The sequence below is a fragment of the Liolophura sinensis genome, chromosome 6 (assembly GCF_032854445.1).
Source record: "Liolophura sinensis isolate JHLJ2023 chromosome 6, CUHK_Ljap_v2, whole genome shotgun sequence".
NCBI lineage: Eukaryota > Metazoa > Mollusca > Polyplacophora > Chitonida > Chitonidae > Liolophura > Liolophura sinensis.
Window position 1 is genome coordinate 34,133,456 of NC_088300.1, and position 22,757 is coordinate 34,156,212.

The 22,757-nt window shown below is 38.1% G+C and overlaps 2 protein-coding genes across 3 annotated transcripts in view; both read right to left on the reverse strand.

Annotated features, from left to right (window-relative positions):
• Positions 1-12,674: 12,674 nt before the first annotated feature.
• Positions 12,675-22,757, reverse strand: part of LOC135468612 (branched-chain-amino-acid aminotransferase, cytosolic-like) — a 39,824-nt gene continuing 29,741 nt past the window's right edge. For both annotated transcript variants that reach the window (XM_064746955.1, XM_064746956.1), the window contains exons 7-12: positions 22,283-22,443; positions 21,580-21,722; positions 21,235-21,320; positions 20,341-20,409; positions 19,211-19,357; positions 12,675-14,594 (exon numbers count right to left, since the gene is read on the reverse strand). In XM_064746955.1, coding sequence (XP_064603025.1) covers positions 14,511-14,594; positions 19,211-19,357; positions 20,341-20,409; positions 21,235-21,320; positions 21,580-21,722; positions 22,283-22,443 — 690 coding nt within the window. In that variant the 3' untranslated portion in view covers positions 12,675-14,510. The remainder of the gene's footprint in view (positions 14,595-19,210; positions 19,358-20,340; positions 20,410-21,234; positions 21,321-21,579; positions 21,723-22,282; positions 22,444-22,757) is intronic.
• On the reverse strand, positions 16,787-19,045 carry LOC135468611 (piggyBac transposable element-derived protein 4-like). The gene has a single exon (XM_064746954.1). It carries the CDS (start codon positions 18,813-18,815, stop codon positions 16,938-16,940), a length of 1,878 nt encoding a protein of 625 aa, XP_064603024.1. The 5' UTR covers positions 18,816-19,045; the 3' UTR covers positions 16,787-16,937.

A 22,757-nucleotide genomic window follows, 5' to 3' on the forward strand; every position in this document is an offset into this window, starting at 1 on the left:
GTAAATAAATAAATAAATATGTACCTATTCATGTATACGTCATCGTGCGCTCTTGTCATACAAAAGTCGACTCGCTGATATATGAGCATAAGGTGTTTTTATCAATATATCTAATCCATTGAATAGATTAAATGACTCATGGATTGCTTTGTTGATCTATCAAAACAAGGAAAATGATCTTTGTGGGATTAAAATCTCCGTTACCGATCGCGAGGCCGCTTATAATAATTTCATTCCGAGACAAAACAACAAACCTGTGGATGGTCGTGGGTTTCCGCAGGGTTCTCTGTCCGGTTTCCTCTCACCATAATGCTGGCTGCCGTCGTAATTGAAATATTCTTGAGTATCGCCAATCACCAATCAAGTAACTTAATAAATAAATCAAAACAACAAGTTCATGGCATTACACGTGTACGCAACTAGATAGCAAACTGGAACTTTTTCCTGAAACTTGTAGCATAACGGGCATAGCTTTTATATTGTAACCGGGTAATAAAATCTTAACTATTTAACCTGAAGTGTTCCTACAAAGACATAAGGTGAAAACAGCCACCAGAATGCCTTGAAGAGTTATCAGTTTCACGATGTACATGTCGAGTTGGGTGCAGGTATAGTTGCCATAGCCACCTGCAATAAAGTCGTTGTCACGGTAGTTACGTACACGTAAATATAAATCTACATATTTTGTTTTTGGTCAGGTACCATTGGAGACATATCTGTCCAGATATTTGGTCATTCTTATAGACAGGGCTTCTCAAGAAACAATGTTTGCAATTCGAACCGGAAAGAATACTTGTCGGAAGATTACCTCTTTGCTTTAAAGGGCGCAATCATTCGCGTAAACTGATGTCAGTTAGCTCCATCTGTTTAATAGGGCTTCATGGTGCCAGTTGATCAAAAGCGAGAGACCAAATTCCCAATGACCCCTAGGATCTCGTGCTTGACAAATGATCAATCATAGAAGCTTACGTGAAGATAACGGTAATTACTTCGCCGCTTGCACCTGAGAGTCTAATTATGTAGGAGTATAACTTGACTACTAGGCGAAGATGAACTCTCTGTTCAACTACTTGTAATATGGCTTTCTGGGATAAATCGTATACAAAGACTTATCAACGTCCGTGCATATACGTCCACAGACGACAAGGATGGGAAGTCTACAGCACGGCTTGAAATCTTATACGACAAACAAGATATCTTCCCGCCACCAACATGCCTGTAAAGCGACCATGTTTTAAGCAATAGGTTAAAGAGAGGTGGAAGCTATAAAAATGTTTTTTAATATATTTAGATTTTTAAAAATTATTATGGTATGAAATGCAGTCGAGCGTTTGAATTTTAGCGTGAACTTTCGTGAACAACATTGCCAGTGACATGGTACTCACATGACCTTTCCCCCCTTATTTTGATAAACAGATGAAATTTTTGCTAACTGCTCCAGCAGAGGTGAGTGAGTGCTTGGGGTTTAACGTCGTACTTAACAGTTTTTCAGTCATATGATTACGAAGAAATCCTGAGAGTGCATGTAATGTGCCTCCTTGTTACAGGACAGATTTCCACCTCGCTTTTATCTAGCTCTGCTTCCCTGAGACGCCTTACCGAAGGCAAGTAAGCCGCCCCGCCTGAGCTATTATATTGATACGGGTCAACCAGTCGTTGCACTATCCCCTTCATGCTGAACGCCAAGCGAGGAAGTTACAACTTCCTCTTTTAAGGTCTTAGGTGTGACCCGACCCAGGATTGACCCTGAATCTACCGCTCCCGAAGCGGCTCCAACAAGGAAATCTGTGTTTAATCTCTCTGGTACTACGGGCAAGTCTAGGGTACATCTAGCCTCAGCTGAATTTTACGTATCGCAGACTTATTCAAGCATGACCATAGCTGTACAGTTTAATCATCTCCACTGTTACCCAATCAGCCTCGATTCTGTATCCCTTTCAGGTCTTATGCCCCCAGCTAGAGCTCTTTCCCAAACAATGTTGTTTTGACAGCTATTATCGTTGACGTCACTACAGACGGATACTTAATTTCCGGACTGACCTCTAGGACCTTATAAAAACGAAGTTTAAAGCAATTTCTACGCCCATAGATAAAAGCTGAGAAACTTTACTGTACTTTTATATATTAGGTATAAGATCCTTTACTCCGTAATAAGAAGTAAATATTAAGCGTTTCATGTATGCTGGACAAAAAAACGTCTTGTGACGTCATACTATACCTAAATACCGGCTGTATGCCTGATTCACACAGTCCACCACGCATGGTCAACTGTTTGGCCTAAGTTGTTAGCTTGTGGGGTAGAACAACTTTTTTTCAATAACTATTAACGAATAGTCGGTCATGTTATAGATACTGTATAAACTATGATGAACAAATGGTCGTAAATTATTATTGAAAAAATAGTTTATGTTAATTCATTTTACCCAAACACCAGGATTTAACAAATTTATCATTTAACGCGACACACAGAAAACGTTCACTTTTTCCATGGCGGTCAGTTTTAGGGATAGGGGAAGGAATCGGAGTTCAAGAGGTAAACAACTCACCTTTGGCAAGTTACTGACGACATTTACCACGGTGGACCTCCGTGGCTCAGTCGTTTAACGCGCTAGCGCAGCGTAATGACCCAGGAACTCATGCTTCCTCTCCGGCCCTACTTGGGAAGGTCTGACAGCAACCTGCGGATGGTCGTGGGTTTCCACCGGGCTGTGCCCGGTTTCCTCCCACCATAATGCAGGCGGCCGTCGTATAAATGAAATATACTTGAGTACAGCATAAAACACCAATCAAATAAATAAATAAATTATTTAAGTGTGTGGCATCTTACCATTTTAGTTCCTTGCTTTATCTTTCTGCTTCATTGCTTTATTTTTTTCCTGTAATGTGTAACTAGTGTGAGGCCGCTGTCAAGCTCACGCGGCATGGTAATTTCAATTCCCCAAGCCCCGTAGTGAACCTATTACATATCGTTTTGTCTCCTTTCCACTCCCACGCAGTGTAGTACAAACAATTTTACTACCCACCCGAGGTTTGCAGTAGGGCCAACATTGTTCCTGGATCAAGTCAACAAGTTAAATACATTTTAAGCCAGATGCTGCACTGTATGATTACAAAAATCTTTCCCACCTTTGTTATCATGTTGAATATGAAGAGGCGGGCTAACATATATAGCATGGATAGTTCCGTTTTGCCCATTGGGTAACATTCAAACACAAGGAAAATTCTCCATTATCTGAAAAGTCCGGAAAAAATGAGAAAAAATAAAAACAGCAACATTCTTCACATATTAATCAGATCATGACAAAAGTGCTGAGAAAATGTTCATCAAATTTCAACAGCCTTACTTCACTACTTTTTGTTTTACATGCACTGACACAACAATCTAACGATATCTAGATGCAAAGTGAAGATGCCACTGTTGCATCCTCAAGAAGACATGAAAAAAACATAACCTAATCCCACTAATGTCAGTATATTAAGACATTTTTCGTACTTGAGGCCACTCGTTGGCGGATCAACAGTTGAATGACTGGCCTCAGTTCAGATTCAGCTTCAACTTTGCTTCATGTGACGCCAGGAGGTTCTGGGGTCCTGCGAAACGTTTCTGAAGCGCAACTGCTTTGTTTCTTCAAAGTGTATTTCATGTGTTCAGGATCTGTTTAATTTCAGCATATTGTTTTGTTTTTTCCCTCTATTCGCAGTGCTCTATTCCAAGCACCTAAGCATATGAATTGCTCTGTTCCATCCACGCACATTACTCTGTCCCTTCTATAAGCAAATTGCTATGTTTTACTCTCAGCAAAATACCCTGTTCCACATACACATTTTGTTCTCTTCCGCCTAACCATGTTGCCCAGTAACAACTAAATATATTGCCCTGTCTCGTCAAGACATAGTGCTCAATTCCATCAAGTGTTGCTCAGTTTTTTCTAAGCATACTAAGTCCTAGGCCTAGTTCTATCCAGCAAGGTTGCTGTATTTCATCTAAGTCTATCTTTCTGTTGCGTCGAAGCACGATAGCCTGTTCCATCAAAGCGTGTTGAGCTGTTCCTTCTACGCTTATATTTCGGTTCATCTAAGCTTTTTGCAATGTTTCATTTAAACATATAGCTATGCTCTATCTGAGTACATTGCTCTGTTTCATCTAAGCATGTTGCTCACTTCCACATATCTAAGCACACTGACCTGTTCCATCTCAGTGCATTGTTCTGTTAAAACGCAACTGACCAATTATGTAAGACCAAATCCCAGTGGCATGAATCCCACTTAGTCAAGTAAGCCCTTTACGATGACAACATATATTACAGAGATATGAAATTAATTTTATTAGCCAATGGCTGCTTAATATTTAATACGATTCGTGAAACTCATCCCAGATACAAGTAATAAGTACATTCCTTGCGTCTTTCCGTCATCATGGAAAACTATTAATTGCTTCCCTTAACATGGATCCGTCCTAATTTCTTTCTTTATTATACTCTCTTAAATCTTTGGTGCTTTGTGTTGAGCGTTGAATTGGTCTTAATATTATCGATAATATATTTTCTCATGCAAAATCCCTGAGAAATGACGATTAAAATGACTTTATAAGAAGTTAATTATATTTTTGTGTGTTTGTTTTACTCATTCTGCAAAAAAGCTTTACTCTGCTCAACTCAAACGAATTTCCTCCTGCGTATTCATTTTCAACTATAAACCAACGTCTTACGGATTTATGCCTACACTTTTAAAATATTTTCCACTGGTTCTCTGTATACTGACCGACTTATTCTCGGTTTAGCCATTCAGGTGTGTTTGGTTACCGCTTGTGCCTGTCAAAAAGCGCTCAGCATGCGTGTCCACCGGTTATTTCAGTATAAGATAATACAAGTTATAACTGTTATATTAGTCCTAGTTTCAGGAAATCTTGGCAGTCATTAAAGAAACAATAACCCTTTCAACACCTGGCCATAGATCTTCCCAGTGTGGAAGCTCAATCAATTGAAGTCATCAATGTCTGTCTAGGAAGTTAATCATAAAGACGAAGAACTGAACAATAATTGCCATCAATTATTCATACCACCTACGCAGTCATGTATTTTTGAGTGTACATGACTCTAGAGTGGCTAGCAAAGCCAGTGCATGGTGTAGAATTCGCGCTGACAGGAAGGCTTGGTACGAGGTGTATCAAGAAGACAGAGCTATACAAAGACACTGAAACCCCATTGTGTAGTCACTTGCAAGCCTCAAACATCTTTCGTATCACTTATAAAAAGGTTCCATTAAAACTGTTGTGAATTGCTTAGGCATTTGTCATAGTCTCAAAAGTATTTAATGCATGCCGAATGAATTTTACCGACCCGGAAGAACACAAATGGCAATGCCAATTATCATGGAGTAGTTTGCAGCAGGAATTTGTAACCTTTTTTAATCATGGAGTCGACCATAATTACTGTATTCTCAAACTCAAGAGAAAAATAAACAACGTACATTTTATTATCATTACATTAGAAACACTTTGAACTTTTATAAGTTGGCACAACATCAAGGTGAGTTGTAAGAGTTTCCTTTAGTGGGATAATATAACTCAATAGCTAATGGAGCCATATCTGGAACATTCCAATTGGCAATCTTAGTACTACTGGTCAGCATAAGGGGGGTACTGTTCAGATTGGTCAGCATATAGGCAGTGGATTGTACTGTTCGGAATGGTCAGCCTAAGGGAAGTGCTGATCGAATTGATCAGCCTAAGGGGCGTACTGATCAGACTGGTAGGCATAAGAGGAGTACTGATCACACTGGTTAGCATAAGGGAGCACTGATCGGACTGGTCATCATAAGAGGAGTACTGATCAAAACCAGTCAGCATAAGGGGAGTACTGATCAGACTGGTCAGCATAAGGGAGTACTGATCAGACTGGTTAGCATAAGGGAGTACTGATCAGACTGGTTAGCATAAGGGAGCACTGATCGGACTGGTAATCATAAGAGGAGTACTGATCAAAACCAGTCAGCATAAGAGGAGTACTGATCAGACTGGTCAGCATAAGGGAGTACTGATCGGACTGGTCATCATAAGAGGAGTGCTGAACGGACTGACCAGCAGAAGAGGAGTACTGATCAAAGCAGTCAGCATACGCGGAGTACTCATCAAACCAGTCAGCATCAGGAGAATACAGGAAGTCAAGGATTGCAGTTTGGTTCAAGAGAAAATCAAGGAATGCATTATGACTCAAACGAAAGTCAAGGATTGGATGATGACTGAGAAGAAAGTCAAAGATTGTATGCTGATTCAGAAGAAAGTCGATGATTTCATGACGATCTAAAAGAAATACTGCATGAACCAGGAGAAAGTCAAGCATGATGATCCAGTAGAAAATCAAGAATCACATGATGATCTAAAAGTAAACCAATCATTGTATTTATTTATTTATTTATTTGATTGGTGTTTTACGCCGTATTCAAGAATATTTCACTTATACGACGTCGGCCAGCATTACGGTGGGGGGAAACCGGGCACAGCCCGGGGAAAACCCACGACCATCCGCAGGTTGCTGTCAGACCTTCCCACGTAGGGCCGGAGAGGAAGCCAGCATGAGCTGGATTTGAATTCACAGCGACCGCATTGGTGAGAGGCTCTGGAGTTATTGCGCCGCGCTTCCGTGCTAACCCCCTCGGCCACGGATACCCGCCAATCATTGTAAGATAATCTCGTAAAACAAGTGAAAAACAAAATACAAAGCTTTGTTTTAAAAATTAGTATTTTGGGACGTAGAAGAACATGGAATTGTTAATTGATTTTTTCCGTTAATGAAAGTAAACAGTTCTTTGATGAACGTTGTGGCGACATGGGGAGCATTTCGGTTGTAAACATTAATTTATTTGACTCATCGATATCATGAGTTATAAGAGGAAAGATTCCAGTGTAACAAAGGAGAACGAATATTTATAGACGTGTGTATGAACGGTGTACAGCTATGTTTACAGGTATTATATAGGTATATAGTTATAAGTATGTATGTCGATCCAGTTAAAAGGAGACTTAAGGTCAGCGACCACATCCCAACACTGTTTATTCAACTTCCAGTATCCCTTTTGTTCGGGTATAATCAGCGTAAGTTTCTGATAACTAAGTATAATAGGTAAGCACAACAGTCGTTATTTGTAGCCAATTTATTGAATGTCAAAACGTTTATATATACTGTACATGTCATGGACCCTCGTTGCCGAGCCGTCTAACGCGGGTTCCTCTGGAAAGAGGACTTGACAGTTGACCTTGTTTTGAAGTCACGAATTCAGTCCCCGTTAGAGTGACAGCAGCTTCGCCTAAATAGGTACGTCTGGCTCCTGAGGTACGATGTGGGTTTTTCTTTTCAGACAATGGACGGATTTTTCCAGCCGTAAAACTGATCACCGTCATTAAAGTGATGCCCTCCTACAAATACAGACCTCTTCGGTGGCCTAATGCTTAGAGCGTCCACCTTGGACTCAGGATCAAGTTCGGGTCGGGTCATGCCAGAGGCTGTAAAAATAGTACTTGTTCCTGCCTCGCAGCGAGGAAATGGGACTGGTTGACATATTCTAGTAGGCCTATAGCCACTGCCAGAATCTGTCACGAAGCCAAATATAGGCCAGAAAAACCCGGAAAGGTGTTGAGATGAGGTTGGTGAGTGAAGGGGATGGGGAGAGGTTGTCGATAGAATGGCTTCGCGGGGATCTGGAGAAATATTTGTATTGTCGTGCAACAGGAGCACCGTATTGTTACAATGGCATCGGAAATGCTCATTGGCCTGAAAAAGCGTAATGTGCTGGAAGCGGAAGTATAAAAAATGTCCACCCTTACATCAGCTGGTTTCTTGGACGTTGTTTGACATTTCCACTAACGTGTTTCTGAATCCATAAACCGCAACAGCGTTGTAGATACAAACACGGTAAAGATCAAGTCAGATGTATATCAAGTAGGACAAACGAGCTGCATGGCGAGTGGCGGTTTCTTTGTGAACTCTTGACATGCACAGCAGCGACACGCTTGGTTCACCATCCAATAGTTTCAGACCACGATTGTTGGAATAGGGCCTACTAGACAATAGTTTTGTTGGATATAGAGGCCTAAGTCACACAAATACACGTATTTGGCTTCCACGTGTCGCATATATAGCTACGTGTAAATCCAGAGCAGCGACAACAGCGTCTGAGAGTGGCAAATACGGCCTCTTGTCAGTCTACCTCAATTAAAGTTTTAATCTAACTGTTCAGGTCAACGCTTAAATAGAAACAAATTATACGCCCCCTAGCACCAAACAAGCGATAAGGTAGAGTACATTACTGAGCCTATGACGCCTAAACCATAAGTCAATTAGCACACCAGCGATTCCCTGGTGACTTCTAGCGGAAGAGTGATGGCGAAGGATAAATATAAAAGAAAATAAAAAGTTTCCGCATATTTTGTCTGGCGATCTTCTCTGTAGCCGGTCCACAAAATTATAGTTAATAATCCTGACAGTAGCAATGGGGTATCGCCCACAAAACCGAATACATTTTAAGAAGAAAGTAGGTAAACCCTACAGCAATAACAACAATGTCACGTGGTATAATTGGTTAAAGGGGAGTGATTTTCGACTGACGTTCTGAGAAGCTCTTTAATTCTTAGCATTGAACTCTTACTCCTTACCCTTCACATTTCATCAAGAATTCAATACTTAACTATAAAGTACGTTGACTTTATTCACACATACAGTGATCAGTCGGAACACGAATGGCCTATATAAAGCTTACTGTGAGTTCTAGTCCAGCTCATGCTAATTTCCTCTCCGGTCGTACGCGCATGGGGAGGGTCCACACTGCGTACAACCTACTAAAGGCCGTGCGTTTCATTCAACCCATAATGCTTGCCGCATTAAGTGAATACTTTCTAGCGCGGCGTAAATGACAAACCAGATGATTTTATAAAAAAAATGATTTTATAAAAAAAAATCATCAATAAATATGACAATGCATGCCTATCTGACTTGTATTTTAATCCTTACACCAAAAATATTTAACCCCGCGTTGAGCATAAATCAGAGCTCGAAGGGAACAAATGCCGTGTGCCTGCATGGTAACAAGTAAGAGTTAAAACCGCAGTCGAATTAATTAACGGAATGTGAACTTGAACATAAGGCCTATCACGGTATAACTTTTTTCACAGGACAATCGGATCCTTAAGCGAAGGAAAATGTCAAATAAAACAATACACTCATGGAATTATGTATCGTTACTATTATCCACGGCTAATTATAAATGTTTATTCATACGATTGTTATTTATTGATATACTAAAGATTTGTTCACTTCATATGCCTCAAGTAAGTAGGCATGTGAGTGGCGAACTCTCCCACGCGCATTCGTCAAATCGGTAAAAGGCAACCGGTCTCCACCTAAGTTCTAAGACAACACAGGATATCGCCCACCGCTCCTCGCCTCTAAGACACAGAGAACATGCGAATCCAAATTAAGTCACAGCCATGATGTAGAAAGTGACGAACCAGAGGATTCAACCATGCATATCTGCCTTAGCTGTTAGCTGGCAAAGACGATTGGGAATTGCAGAAGTCACATGGAGTGACAACATCTGTGATAATTGCACTGATAATAAACCAGAACATTTCATCAGCTTCTCCCACGCAACTACAGATAACAGAAGCTAAGCGGGAAGAAAAAACTGTTTCGAAAGCAGTAGCAAACACCTATCAATGAAAGATGAACCACAAAATCGGCCAAAGTTTCCGGTTCTTTCCTTTATTGACCAACCTATCACATACATGCATTTATACATATATATATATATATACATTCTGCACTCATCAACACATAGGATACCTGCTTAACTACGTAGTGTGTATATATATACATCTATCCATGCTTGAAAGAGGGATAACCGATAATCCCTTCATATACCCTGTGAAAATCTTACAACTGTTGGTGCTCAAGAGCATCAACCCCTTGAAATGAGCTATTGGTCGACTGTTTGATTGGCCTGTATTTTTATACACGAAGGTCAGAAACCCTGGCCCCAGGAAAAACCTGATCCCAATAAAGTAATTTGATTAGATGGTGTTAATTCTTGACTTAAGTTCCATATATTAGGTTGCAAATATGGAGCCGGTATTCAGAATTTAGTCTGGCTTAACTTTTAATACACATTTGTTCAAGTTAGACTTGAGATTGTTAGTAGGTAAGAATAATTGATGTAGTACAGAAAAAAGTTCCATCAACTATAAACTTATTTTTACAAACTTTTCATTGCAGCCTCAGCTGGATTATTCAGTTTTTCATTAGATACAGAGATCACGACGAAATGTACAATTGCGTATTTGTTGTACTTTAACCCAAAAGCTCAATTTTCTTATATGTGGAGGATTGTTTTCTGAGATTCCTAGCCATAACAAAGCAATAGGTAATAAGACATACGTAAAAACAACGCAATAGAGAAAAAGATATATACGTAAAAAAAGGTGATAAGATACACGTAGAAGCAAAGCAGCAAATGTTACATTACCTTTGAGATGTGGATTGTAAATAATGTTGGCCAAATCCAATCAAAACAGTAGTTACAAAAACCAATGCACGGAGTACAATCCAATAAAGAGCAGACAAATGTTAATATCAGTCCTGGTATATTATTATGAAAATACACTCTAACAAAACAGTAGAGAAACAAATATTCAGTCCTGTTGATTAAGAGAAAAAAAGAAAGCTGCTTCCAAAGTTTACATTTGCAGGTATTAGCAAAACCTATAACAACCTGTTACCACAGAAATATGAGCAATAGGTAAACATATTCATACAACACCTTCTGAAAGTCATTAATTATTAAATTATCAATAATTACTATTATTAAACAAACTCCAGACAGTCCACAAGTAGATGTATACATCAAGTCTATACTCAAAGATCACCAGTTCGCAAAACATGATAAAATCAACAAGAAAACACAGTTCTGACAGAAATAAAGCAAGGTACAAAACTAAGAAAGCACCGGGTTGTAAAACTTAAGTAATAAAGTTCTTCGTTTCATCATTTATATTTGAACAGATATCTCATTCTGATAAACTAAGCAATAATTAAGCACTTTTCTTCAGAAAATAACTGTTACATATCACTCCTTGTGGGAGGTCCGTAAGCACTAAATTTACCGAAACCATTAATAAATCTGCATAATTATCTACATGTAAACATCTCCTGAAGGTTCCCTTAATAAATAGCACTTTTTTTTTTTTAGAGAAAAATAATAATAAAATAGTTGCAAAATCATGTTTAATGTACATTTTAACTAAAAACTTTTCTAACAAAGACAAACAAAGTATTCTATAAAGAGGAAGTTCAAAATATAGTACTGGGAAGATAGTAAAACAGTCAAACAGTTAAGGAAACAAATAGACTGAAAACCAATCACAAAATGGGAAAATAAATTAACTAAACCTGCTATGCTTATAGTGGTAAATGCACATAGACATTTTACCTTCATTTTGTTCTCATTTTTCAGACAGTGTCATAATTTCACATGGCTAAATATATTAATATTAGATATAATATAATATATTAATAATATCTAATATAACATATATTAGATGTTTTAAAGGATTGTATCAGATCTTCTTAACCTAGATACTCTGGAGTAGAACAAAATATACATGCACTTTAAAAAAATCCCACACCCCCTCAGCAGGCACATAAAAGATAGTGTTCATTCTTTTCATCCCAATTTCACCATTTTTAACCGTTAGATGAATTTATCCGGGTATTGGCTTTGACACATGCAGCCATTAACTTTTTCCCTTTTCTTGCTGTATAATATTGGATGGTAAACTCAATAATTATCTTAAGCTAAAATTGCAAGAATTTACATGTAATTATGACAAACATATATAAACTGATCCTCACTAGATATATGTACATAGGCTGGGTGAGCGGGAGGCCAATTATAGCCAAAAAAATCCCCAAACCCCCAAAAAAGAATTGCTCCTAAGGTGATAAGTTTCACAAAACTATGCGCAACAATATTGTCATAACTTCAATCTTTGGACCTTTGAATTTGGATAACTTTCTGTGTGTGCTTTAACTGCGTCATTTACAGAAATCACCTAGCTGTGAATAAACAGACACACTTCTGTGTAGATTGAGCGATACAAATTGTAATAATTTACGCTCAGGCACATTATGTGCACAACAAAAAAAACATAACTAATAGTATACCCTGCAAATGTCGGTTAAATTTTCCTCCAGATAGCACATTTTATTATATTTATCCTGGTACTGATATATTTCCCGAGGAAAGTCTGTTATGTGATTTCCACAAACATATATATGTGTATATATATTCCAGATTATTTATGTCACACATGTAAAATGTAAAACACTACTGGTGGGGTGTTGTGGCACACCAATCTAAATGAAAAATACAACAATAATACTTAAACTATATCTTTTTAATTGGTTTTGAATTAGACTGATACATTTCTACAATATGTTTGATCCCCTAGATCTGCACAGTCTAATTCGGTTTTGGACTATTAATACATACATATATATTACTATACATTATATATATATATATATATATATATATATATATATATATATATATATATATATATTACACACACACACACACATATATATATATAATCTGGTAATACATGTGTATGAAGTTACATTTCTGAGTTATTAATTCTTCCATCATGTATGTCATCTATGTAAATACTACTGAGCTATATATAAAGTTATCACACAACACCTTTTGAACAAAGCTCCAGCAGTCATTATGTTAAGTAATTCAACCTTGCACGATTTTCAACCTGGCCATATAGTAAATTTAGATTCTCTGATTCACACAAACTTATGAACAACATAAAATACCATTTTGACTACAGAATTATAATTTTGACAGACTGATTTGCATTTTCCTTTCTTGTTGTAAACTATGTGAACCTGTTAATGCTTACAACAACAAAAGTTTACAATTAAATGTGCATCATGAAATCATGTCATTGAGTACCTTCTTTGATAAAAGAGTTACAACTTACTCCATATACATGTGCACCATAAGTTTGTTCACAGTGATATGCAGAAATCAACAGAATCATTGACCTTGAGAAAAATGGACCTATTTCATCACAACAATTAAATCAATAAACTTTTTAGGATAAAAAATTGTACTAATAAATGTTTCATGGACACGTGGGAATAATTGCAATATATCACCTAAGATTAATAAAAATATAAGATTTTTACCTGGCAGAAAGTAAGTATTATCTTATAGGTAGATAAATAATATCTAGATGTTCTGTTGTGGACAAAATGAGATTTCTCCTGTAACTTAATTCATTACAATAATTATCTGGATCACATGATTACATAATCATGTACATATCTTATTATCTGACAATGTGATAATCTTACATCACCATTGGTAATAATCATCATCTAGGAATTTTAAAATGCTATATCATAAGCATTAACAAATTATCATCTAACAATATGGCAATCGTACATCACTGGTGTTGATATTTATCAACAGGCAATGTGAAATCCTACATCACTGGTGTTAATATTTATCAACAGGCAATGTGAAATCCTACATCACTGGTGTTAATATTTATCAACAGGCAATGTGAAATCCTACATCACTGGTGTTAATATTTATCAACAGGCAATGTGGAATCCTACATCACTGGTGTTAATATTTATCAACAGGCAATGTGAAATCCTACATCACTGGTGTTGATATTTATCAACATGCAATGTGGAATCCTACATCACTCGTGTTGATATTTATCAACAGGCAATGTGGAATCCTACATCACTGGTGCTAATATTTATGAACAGGCAATGTGGAATCCTACATCACTGGTGTTAATATTTATCAACAGGCAATCTGAAATCCTACATCACTGGTGTTGATATTTATCAACAGGCAATGTGGAATCTTACATCACAGTGTTAACAATGATTGTTTGACAGTTTAGTGGTCCTTTGTTATCGGAGCTAAAATTCTCATCTAGCAATATGACAGTCTTACATTAACAATCATCTAACAATTACTGTATCACCTGACAATATAGCAATCCTATTTCACTAGTGTTCACAATTACCTGCCAGTGTTTCAACCCTATATTGCCATTGTTAACAAATATCAACTTGTCACGTGGTGATCACATATTGCCAACTGTTTACTATAGGACAAAATTGCCATGCAAACAACATGGTAAGTTGAAGTGAATAGCTGGAGGATTTGCCATCATGTCCTGCAAAAACTTAAAAATCATTCCCAGGCTTGTTTGTATGCTGATAAATGCAGCTATTGATTATGTTTTCCAACAGTCAACAAGAACACAGCAATGACAAGAACTTAAGTCTGGAGAAGACATGATCTGTGAACAATCATGAGTGAAAATTACAGGTACGTAAATGTCACCTCGGCATGTGGTGATCAGAGAGTTGTTGGTGCACTGTGTACTCATTACAGGTAGGGTCATCATGGTGACTTTTGATTCAAAGTTTTCTTGCAATCTTCTCGACACCTTCAGAAGATGGCTGATCAACATCCTCCATCCAGGGACTCGCCACACGTCCGTACTGGACAAAAAGCCAAACAAAAACACGTCCACATCAAAATAACAAATGAAGAGGACTCAGAGCACAAATAAACTTTGCCAAAACCAACATTTTAGGGTATTGCAAAAGCAACACATGGTCCCAACTGAGTCGTCAGAATAAAGTTCACAACAGAACAATATCATTTGATAATTTTTTCCATAATAAAGGATATACCAAAACTTGAACTTGATTGTAACTTGTCAGTAAAAAATTACATGTATGTCACAAATTTCAAATTAACGCCATGAATCGGTTTGAAGAAAACACAAAACAAAAATAGAACAAGTTGGAAGGAAAATATTTGTCAAAACAAGTGATGAGTGTGTCCAATATACAATGTATCTCTGGATACGTCAATACTTTGTCTGATACATGTAATGAATCATGATTCCGTTTCACCTGTATGCAAGCTATTTCACTGTTTGTTTCATTGCCTAGTTATTTCATTGTTTGTTTCATTGCCTAGTTATTTCATTGTTTGTTTCATTGCCTAGTTATTTCATTGTTTGTTTTATTGCCTAGTTATTTCACTGTTTGTTTCATTGCCTTGTTATTTCATTGTTTGTTTCACTGCCTAGTTATTTCACTGTTTCATTGCCTAGTTATTTCATTGTTTGTTTCATTGCCTAGTTATTTCACTGTTTGTTTCACTGCCTAGTTATTTAACTGTTTGTTTCATTGCCTAGTTATTTCATTGTTTGTTTCACTGCCTAGTTATTTGACTGTCTATTTCATTGCCTTGTTATTTCACTATTTGTTTCATTAGATAATATGATTACTCAGTGTTGGATCCATGAATTTTCGTCCCTTAGTTAATTTTATTAGTAATTACTTGGAGCAAACAATTGGAAAAATTGAAACACTATATTTCAGTTCATTGTTTTAGCAGTTAAGTAGTGTGAAGCACAAAACCACCATGTTTTGTTTTTACATATTTTTGGCCATTTTAGTTTTTCAGAAAGATTCCTACTGAGGACACAATGTGGCCTGTATCCAAACATCCTAGTTAATTTGTATCAAATATAGACATGTTTCTAGCTAAAGGAAACCAGTCTCTTTGAACGGAGGGAAATTGGCACATGTGGACAAGTGCCTGACATACTCGCCGAAATAAGGACATTGACAATTCTGCAAGCGACGAACCTTAAAAATCACTCAGTCCAATCAAGCAAAGCTAGCCACCTTGGACAAGTTGTAAACAGGAATGTAATAGCATTTGTTTCTTTCTTTGTTTTGATTTGATTTTAACATACCTTGTAGCTTTCAACATAATTTCAGTCATGTCAAGAGTGTGTCTCCTATAAGCCAGCTCAATCTCATTGCTATAGTCTATTTCTTTTAGAGATACGCAGCAGTCTGTAAAATCAGTCATACTACCTACCAAAATTGCCTTTAGTCAGTGACACGTAACAACACAGGCTCTACACATGGATATGCTGGAAGTTTACATTCTTGCAAAGAAAATCAAATTAGAGCACTTTTCCTACTTCATAATGATCAACTTAATCAGCTTAGCTTTAACACGAAGAACTCATTGCCTCGGGTGACGTCATAATTATTCACAAACAAGTGACATGATGGAAAATGGTCAGCGAGAGTAATTTGTTTTACAATGGGTGCGCCAACATGTGATAAGAACAAACTCCATGCAGTAGCACATCCCACACTACACTCTCAGGTACCATCAAGCTTTAAAACCATACTGCCGTGAAATAATATATTACAACACATAAAATTATATTCTTTTATTAAGGATATATTATACAAAAACGCGTAAAACATTTCAAATATGGCAGAGCCAGAAACAGGGTTTACAGTAAGACTGATAGCAGGTTTGGAAACTGGTGTCGCCCTAAGTCAAAACAAGCTGAACTCTGCCCAATATCTGCATGCCACTGTTTTTTAAATAATTATGACGTCACTTCAGGCAATGGGTTCTTGCCCTCGAAACAGGGCTTATGGACTTTTAACATTATGAACTAGAAAAAGTGTTCATTTTTTAAAAAACTTAATTTTCCATGCAATAATTTGAACTTCAAAAGCAATTTTGGTAGCAAGTATGACTGATTTTACAGGCAACTGAAAATATGTGACCCTCTGAAAGAAATAGACACTTAACTATTTATAGTGATGCCCGACTGGAATGTCATGTTTAACCCTTTCAGCCCTGACTAGGGGGAGGTAACTTACTCCTATACCTGAGCTCCACAGCCAAAACACTTAAAAATGTACATATGGCAAATAAAACAATATTTATTCATTAAAATTTGACAGAAACCTATCAAACTTGACTGTCTTACCCTAAATTGTCACACCTTTACTCTAATACCAGTATTGGACTTTAGTGTGCCAGTCTTCCCAGCATTTGGAGCCTCTTTTCACACACAAATATCTTTTGCACAAAGAGCACCAGATTGTTGTCTTGACAAGTTTGTGCGGAATGTCTTTGTAAGCAGTCTTTGGGTTATTCCTTCTGTATCTGAGATGTTTCTCACTGCAGACAACACATACGTGGTTGCCTGAGGTATCCTGAGGAATAACGGGGTAATGCGGGCCTGCTAGGAGACGCTGATCACAAGGCTCCTTCCTGGTACGGACTTGAGCTGAAGAGCGATGTTCACCAATCAGTGATAAACAGATTTCCTCAATAAATGAGATGAAATATTTATTGTTTGTTTGGCTGTGTGCATTTGACAAAATATATGCATTGTATGTAGCCCACATAAAAAACTTTATGAAGAGACGACGCGGCCATCGGTAGTGTTTTCTGGTTTTGTGCAAGCGCGTCATCTGGTCATTCTTGTCACATCCTCCCATAAATGAATTATAGTCACGGATAAGCAGTGGCATTTGTATTTCAGACAGGGATCCATCCTTGTTTCGCCGGTTCACTGTAGTTACATCATCAGGACTGTGATAGTTAGAGATGAAATGTATTGGCTTCCTGTCCTGCCACACCATACACGTCAAACTGTTTCGACACATAAAGCGGAAATCCCCACGATTTGGCAGTTTTTTTACTTTTAGAGTCTTTGGATAGTGTTTCCTATTTGTTTGGACCGTACCCACTACTCCAGTATTCAAGACAGTTAGTAAATAGTCTGCTAAAAGTACAGAGTTATAGTATCTGTCCATAACGAGCACATGGGATTTACCATCAAGATCACAGGATGTAATTAGGCGAACAACAGTATTCCCTATCACGCCTAACTTTTCCTCGACAATGTCTGTTTTTCCCGTATATATTTCAGCGTTGAGTACATATCCCGTGTCACCATCACATAACAAAAATGACTTTATACCCCACTTAGTTGGCTTATCTTTGATGTACTGTTTGATAGCTAGTCTGTTCTTTGTTGGAATCATACCCTCGTCAAGGCTGAGATGCTGACTAGGTTTATAGTACAGTTTAAATTTCTCCAACAAATCATTCAACATTGGGCGCACTTTGTAGATTTTGTCAGATTTATCAATGTTTGTGTCTTGTTCATCCATTACATGTAGAAATGTCCATATTGCTAGAAAGCGATCACGTGTCATTACCTGTCGAAAACCAGGTGTGAACATTACGAAGTCGTTACCTTCACTTTTCCAGTAGTCTCTATAGCTTGGTTTGATAACCAGATATTCCATACATAGTCTTAGGCCAACAAAAGCTTTCATTTCAGGTGGGGAGACAGGAGAAAAATTCTTAGCATAATAGGAGTTTGGCTTTTGTTCACGTGTTTGATGGGCCCGTAAATTTGTCATAGTGCATAATCCATCCCAAAATGCATCATCAAAAAATAAAGACAAAAAGTCACCAGCTTTACTTTCGTTCGTTATGAATCCGGGAATATTCTGTGGTCCGATGTTGTTGTTGTCAAACTGTAAATTACTTGCTTCCGAAAACACATCATTCCAACCTGCTGCAAAGTCCGCTGCATCTCCTGCCCCAGTAATGACGACTGGCGAAGCACCACGCCCCCTTGTCTCCGAAAAATCGTCCGAATCATCCGTTTGCGAAATGTCAAAGTCACTGCCTAAATCAAAATTGTCATCGTCAACTGAATCCAAATCGTCCTCGGGATAAGTTTGGTCGAATTCAAGCTCTTCTCCGTCAGAATCACCCAAATTATGCAGCACTTCCTCAGTTGTAAATAGCCTACGCCTTTGTTTTGGCTCCCCCGACACGCTTGGTTGCGGCGAGCTTCGCTTCATGATGAAAATATTCAAAAAAACTGCGTCAAAATACACAGAAAACTGCCCTGGTTATATTGCCGCCATTTTCAGACAAATCCTGCAGCATAGGCGACCTATCTTTGATCTGATTGGCTGGTATATTTAGAGTTTGACCTGGTTTAAACAGAGGGTTTTCCCAATCCCGCTATATCGGGAATTCGGCAGAGAGTGGAGTCTGACATTCCCGGTTTATCGGGAATACGGGCTGAGAGGGTTAAGACACCCATATATTGAATACAGACAATGCTCAGACAAGAACCTGGCCTATGTCATTAAGCCACAAAGTACCTACTGGCCACATCTATTTGTAGTTTGTATGACTTATCAGCTGGCTGCACGTAAGGTGTATCATAGTTAAGGGAGACAACTCTTACCTGAATGTCCAGTAATGCCTTGTAGAGTCTGTTGGTAAGGGGAGCCCCTTCTGACATGGTGGGGATTTCCAACATCTTCCCCTCATGTAGTATCTTTTCTACAGGACAAACAACACAGGCTGTGCCAGCTCCAAACAGCTCCTTCACCTGGTAAACACCAAAGGGAAATCAGGATTCACAAAGCTGAGGTTATGATACTTCAACATCTTTCGGCACAGAAGAAATATTTCACCCAAACGAGAGGCCAGCATTATGGTGGGAAGAAGCTGGGTACAGACCATTGGAAACCCACGACCATCCGCAGGTTGCTGTCAGGCCTTCCCATGTATGGCCGAAGAGGAAGGCAGCATGAGCTGGACTTTAACTCACAGAGACTGCATTAGTGAGAGGCTCATGTGTCACTGCGCTGCCCTAGTGCGCTAACCAACTAGTGAGCCACGCAGGCCCTGACAAAAACAGTAACACTCTCACATAAGACTCTCAAATCAAGGCGCAATTTATCTAGAGTTATTCTTAATAATATACTTGTACATGTAAACAACTCCCACATAACATGCTTTATTGCAACTTGATTCAATAAAACATGGTCACAAATGTGTCCCCCCGAAAATGATCATATATAGGTTGTTGTTGGGCACATTTGTACATACATGTACTTTTAAAAGTTTCAATAATAAAAAAAAAAACCTTGAGATTTTGTACATTCTTTATAAAGTTTGGTCGACATGTACATTTTAACTGAATGAATGAATGAATGCTTGGGGTTTTATGTTGTACTTAACAATTTTTGAGTTATATGATGACAAAGAGTCATTAAGTGTGTGCGAGGCAGCAACAAGTGCGATTTCAAAAATCTTAGGTATGACCTCACCCAGATTTGATCCCGAGTCTCCCGTCTTCGAGGAGAACGCTATAACGATTTAACCATTAGGCCAATGAAGCAGTCACTTTTTAAGTGAAAGCCATGGTATTATGCTGATTTGGATCACACCTAACATCCTCCAATGCATCACAATGGTTGTGTCCTTTCCCATGTTATGTATGTCACAAGGTTGCAGTAGCTGAAGAGCTTCATGTAACACGCGTCATTTACGTGTATAAGAAATTACACTGACTTGTCATGTACTCACTCTGTTTTCGTTAAGTGCCTTGATCAGTGTCTTCATTGTGAAGGTTTTCTCTGTGACCTTGATTTCTCCCTTAAAGTAAAAACATTTCTGATCAACAGAGACTGCAAAGAATGGAAAAGATGTCTATAATCATAAGAACACCTCTTTTCTAGAGAATGAATGGAGAAGAGGCAAACTGTAATGTCCCTTACCTCCACTTCCCAACAGAGATCATCACCAAGATATGTATTTTGCTTCATTTTCAAATACAGAACATGTCCACAGCCAGGACTCCTCTATTTATTTATTTATTTGATTGGTGTTTTACGCCGTACTCAAGGATATTTCACTTATACGACGGCGGCCAGCATTATGGTGGGTGGAAACCGGGCAGAGCCCATCTGCAGGTTGCTGGCAAACCTTCCCATGTACGGCCGGAGAGGAAGCCAGCATGAGGACTCCTCTAAAATGTATACTTGACTAATTACACTAAAGTAAAGATTAAGAGATTACTTGTTATAAATGTTATAATGATAAGTGAAAGCAAGACCCTTTTATTCCCAGAATTATGTGTCTTTGATTTCCATATTGCATTACTACATGTACATGGTACCAAAGACCATTTTTCCAATACGACAGTGGTAAAGAAAACCAGGGTTTATCAATCAAGACTTCTGACATTTTCCTGAAGTGCATGTAAAGCAGCAGCTGACACGCTTATCTTCTGGTACCAGATTAATCAACCAAACTCAACTGGCCACGAGTTCAAAATCAAAAGTTGGTGTTCAGAGCACTTGGGCACCGGGAATCATATATTTTGTGATCCTTTAGAAATGCTGGATAGCCTTACCTAAATTCCTCCCTTTGCTTTGCACTAGCTCATATGGCAGTTCAGAACTCCCACGGTAGACTTACCCATTCTCTCGTCAATTCTAGGAGACTCTTCCTCGTCACGCCAGGAAGAATAATACCACTGAGAGGAGGCGTGATTAGTTCATTTTCTGGGAATGTAAAAATGCCAGTAGATAACTGGTATTCTTACTTCACTATTTTCCTGGCAAGCTCACAATCAAATTCATTTAAACCAAAATGCTGGAAGATTTACAGAACATATACTTTATTTTCTTGTAGCAGGGCGAGTAACACACAAAGAGAACCTTGTAAAGAATGTTACATCATTGTGTATGACATCAAATAAACATACTGGGAATAACTGAAAACATCAACATCCCTGATAACTGTAGCTGCTCTCATTCTTACCGCCTTCGTCGTTGATCCAGTACATCATGATGTTCATAGTTCCCACTTCTGTCAGCTGCTGGTCCTCTCCATACAGCCACAGTACCTGCTGACATCCCTGCTCTATGGCCTCCTTCTGTATCGCTATTGTCGGGGCATAGTTACTGAAACAAAAGTCACCATTCTGTTAACAACAAGTTTTGGAGTCATTTTGCAATCATATCCTGTATTAAACTTCAATATTGCTAATGTTAGTCTAACAGCCTCCTTCTGTATCGATATCGCTGGGGCACAGTTACTGAAACAAAGTTTACCATTTTTTTTTAACAGCAACTGAAAGTCTTGGAATCTTGTTTGAGACAGTATCCCATCACCACTGAGGATCAGCAGAGTAATAAAGCCATTTACATTGCATTAGAAAGTAACTGTATGAAACACTTATTGTCAAAAACTATTAAATAGATGAAAATTATCTCCCCTTTTCAGTTTTAACATTATCTCCCTTTACCTGCCCACCATGCCAAAGCATGCACGAATATGGGTGTCATTACATTTTTCTCTATGATTGCTTTATATAATATCAAGAAAAATACATCATTTTCCTCTGAAGTGTCACACAGATGTACATAAACAATTTTCTGGATGGCATCTCAAATGTTGTTATTGGTCGCATTACAAAAAGGACAGGAATCACTATTTTTTCAGAGAAAGATTTTGGTCTTACGATCCCATTTTGTATTGTCCACTCCCCCCAGGCCAGGCCCGCACATGCCTAGGGTCAGCCAGCAAGGTGACAGGCTTCATCCCAGTTGGGAAGTAAGGTCCTACTGGTCCCAGTAACACATACAGCAGGGCACGGTTTGACATCAGCACACCCAAAGATGGCTACAACAGAAACAGGGTTCACCATTACAATTACGGTTATAATCAATTTAGACAGCATTAAATAACAGCAACTCTAAACCTCCTAAATACAGCCATTTTAATGTGTATAAATGAAACTAGATTTATGGGTCATAACTCAGTGCATTCCCAGATATAATTTGTTTTTCTTGAAACTCTGGCACAATCAGAATGTTTAATGAATGAAATGAAGACTGTGTAAACTATGACAACAAGCTCCTAAACAATAAAATCTGACCGATATCTATGTCTACATGCTCCTACATGTGGGTGTATACATATATATACTGTAGATT

What these genes read in the sequence shown, in the direction of transcription:
- LOC135468611 (XM_064746954.1), bottom strand. Translation starts at nt 18,815, where the DNA reads ATGAAGCGAAGCTCGCCGCAACCAAGCGTGTCGGGGGAGCCAAAACAA.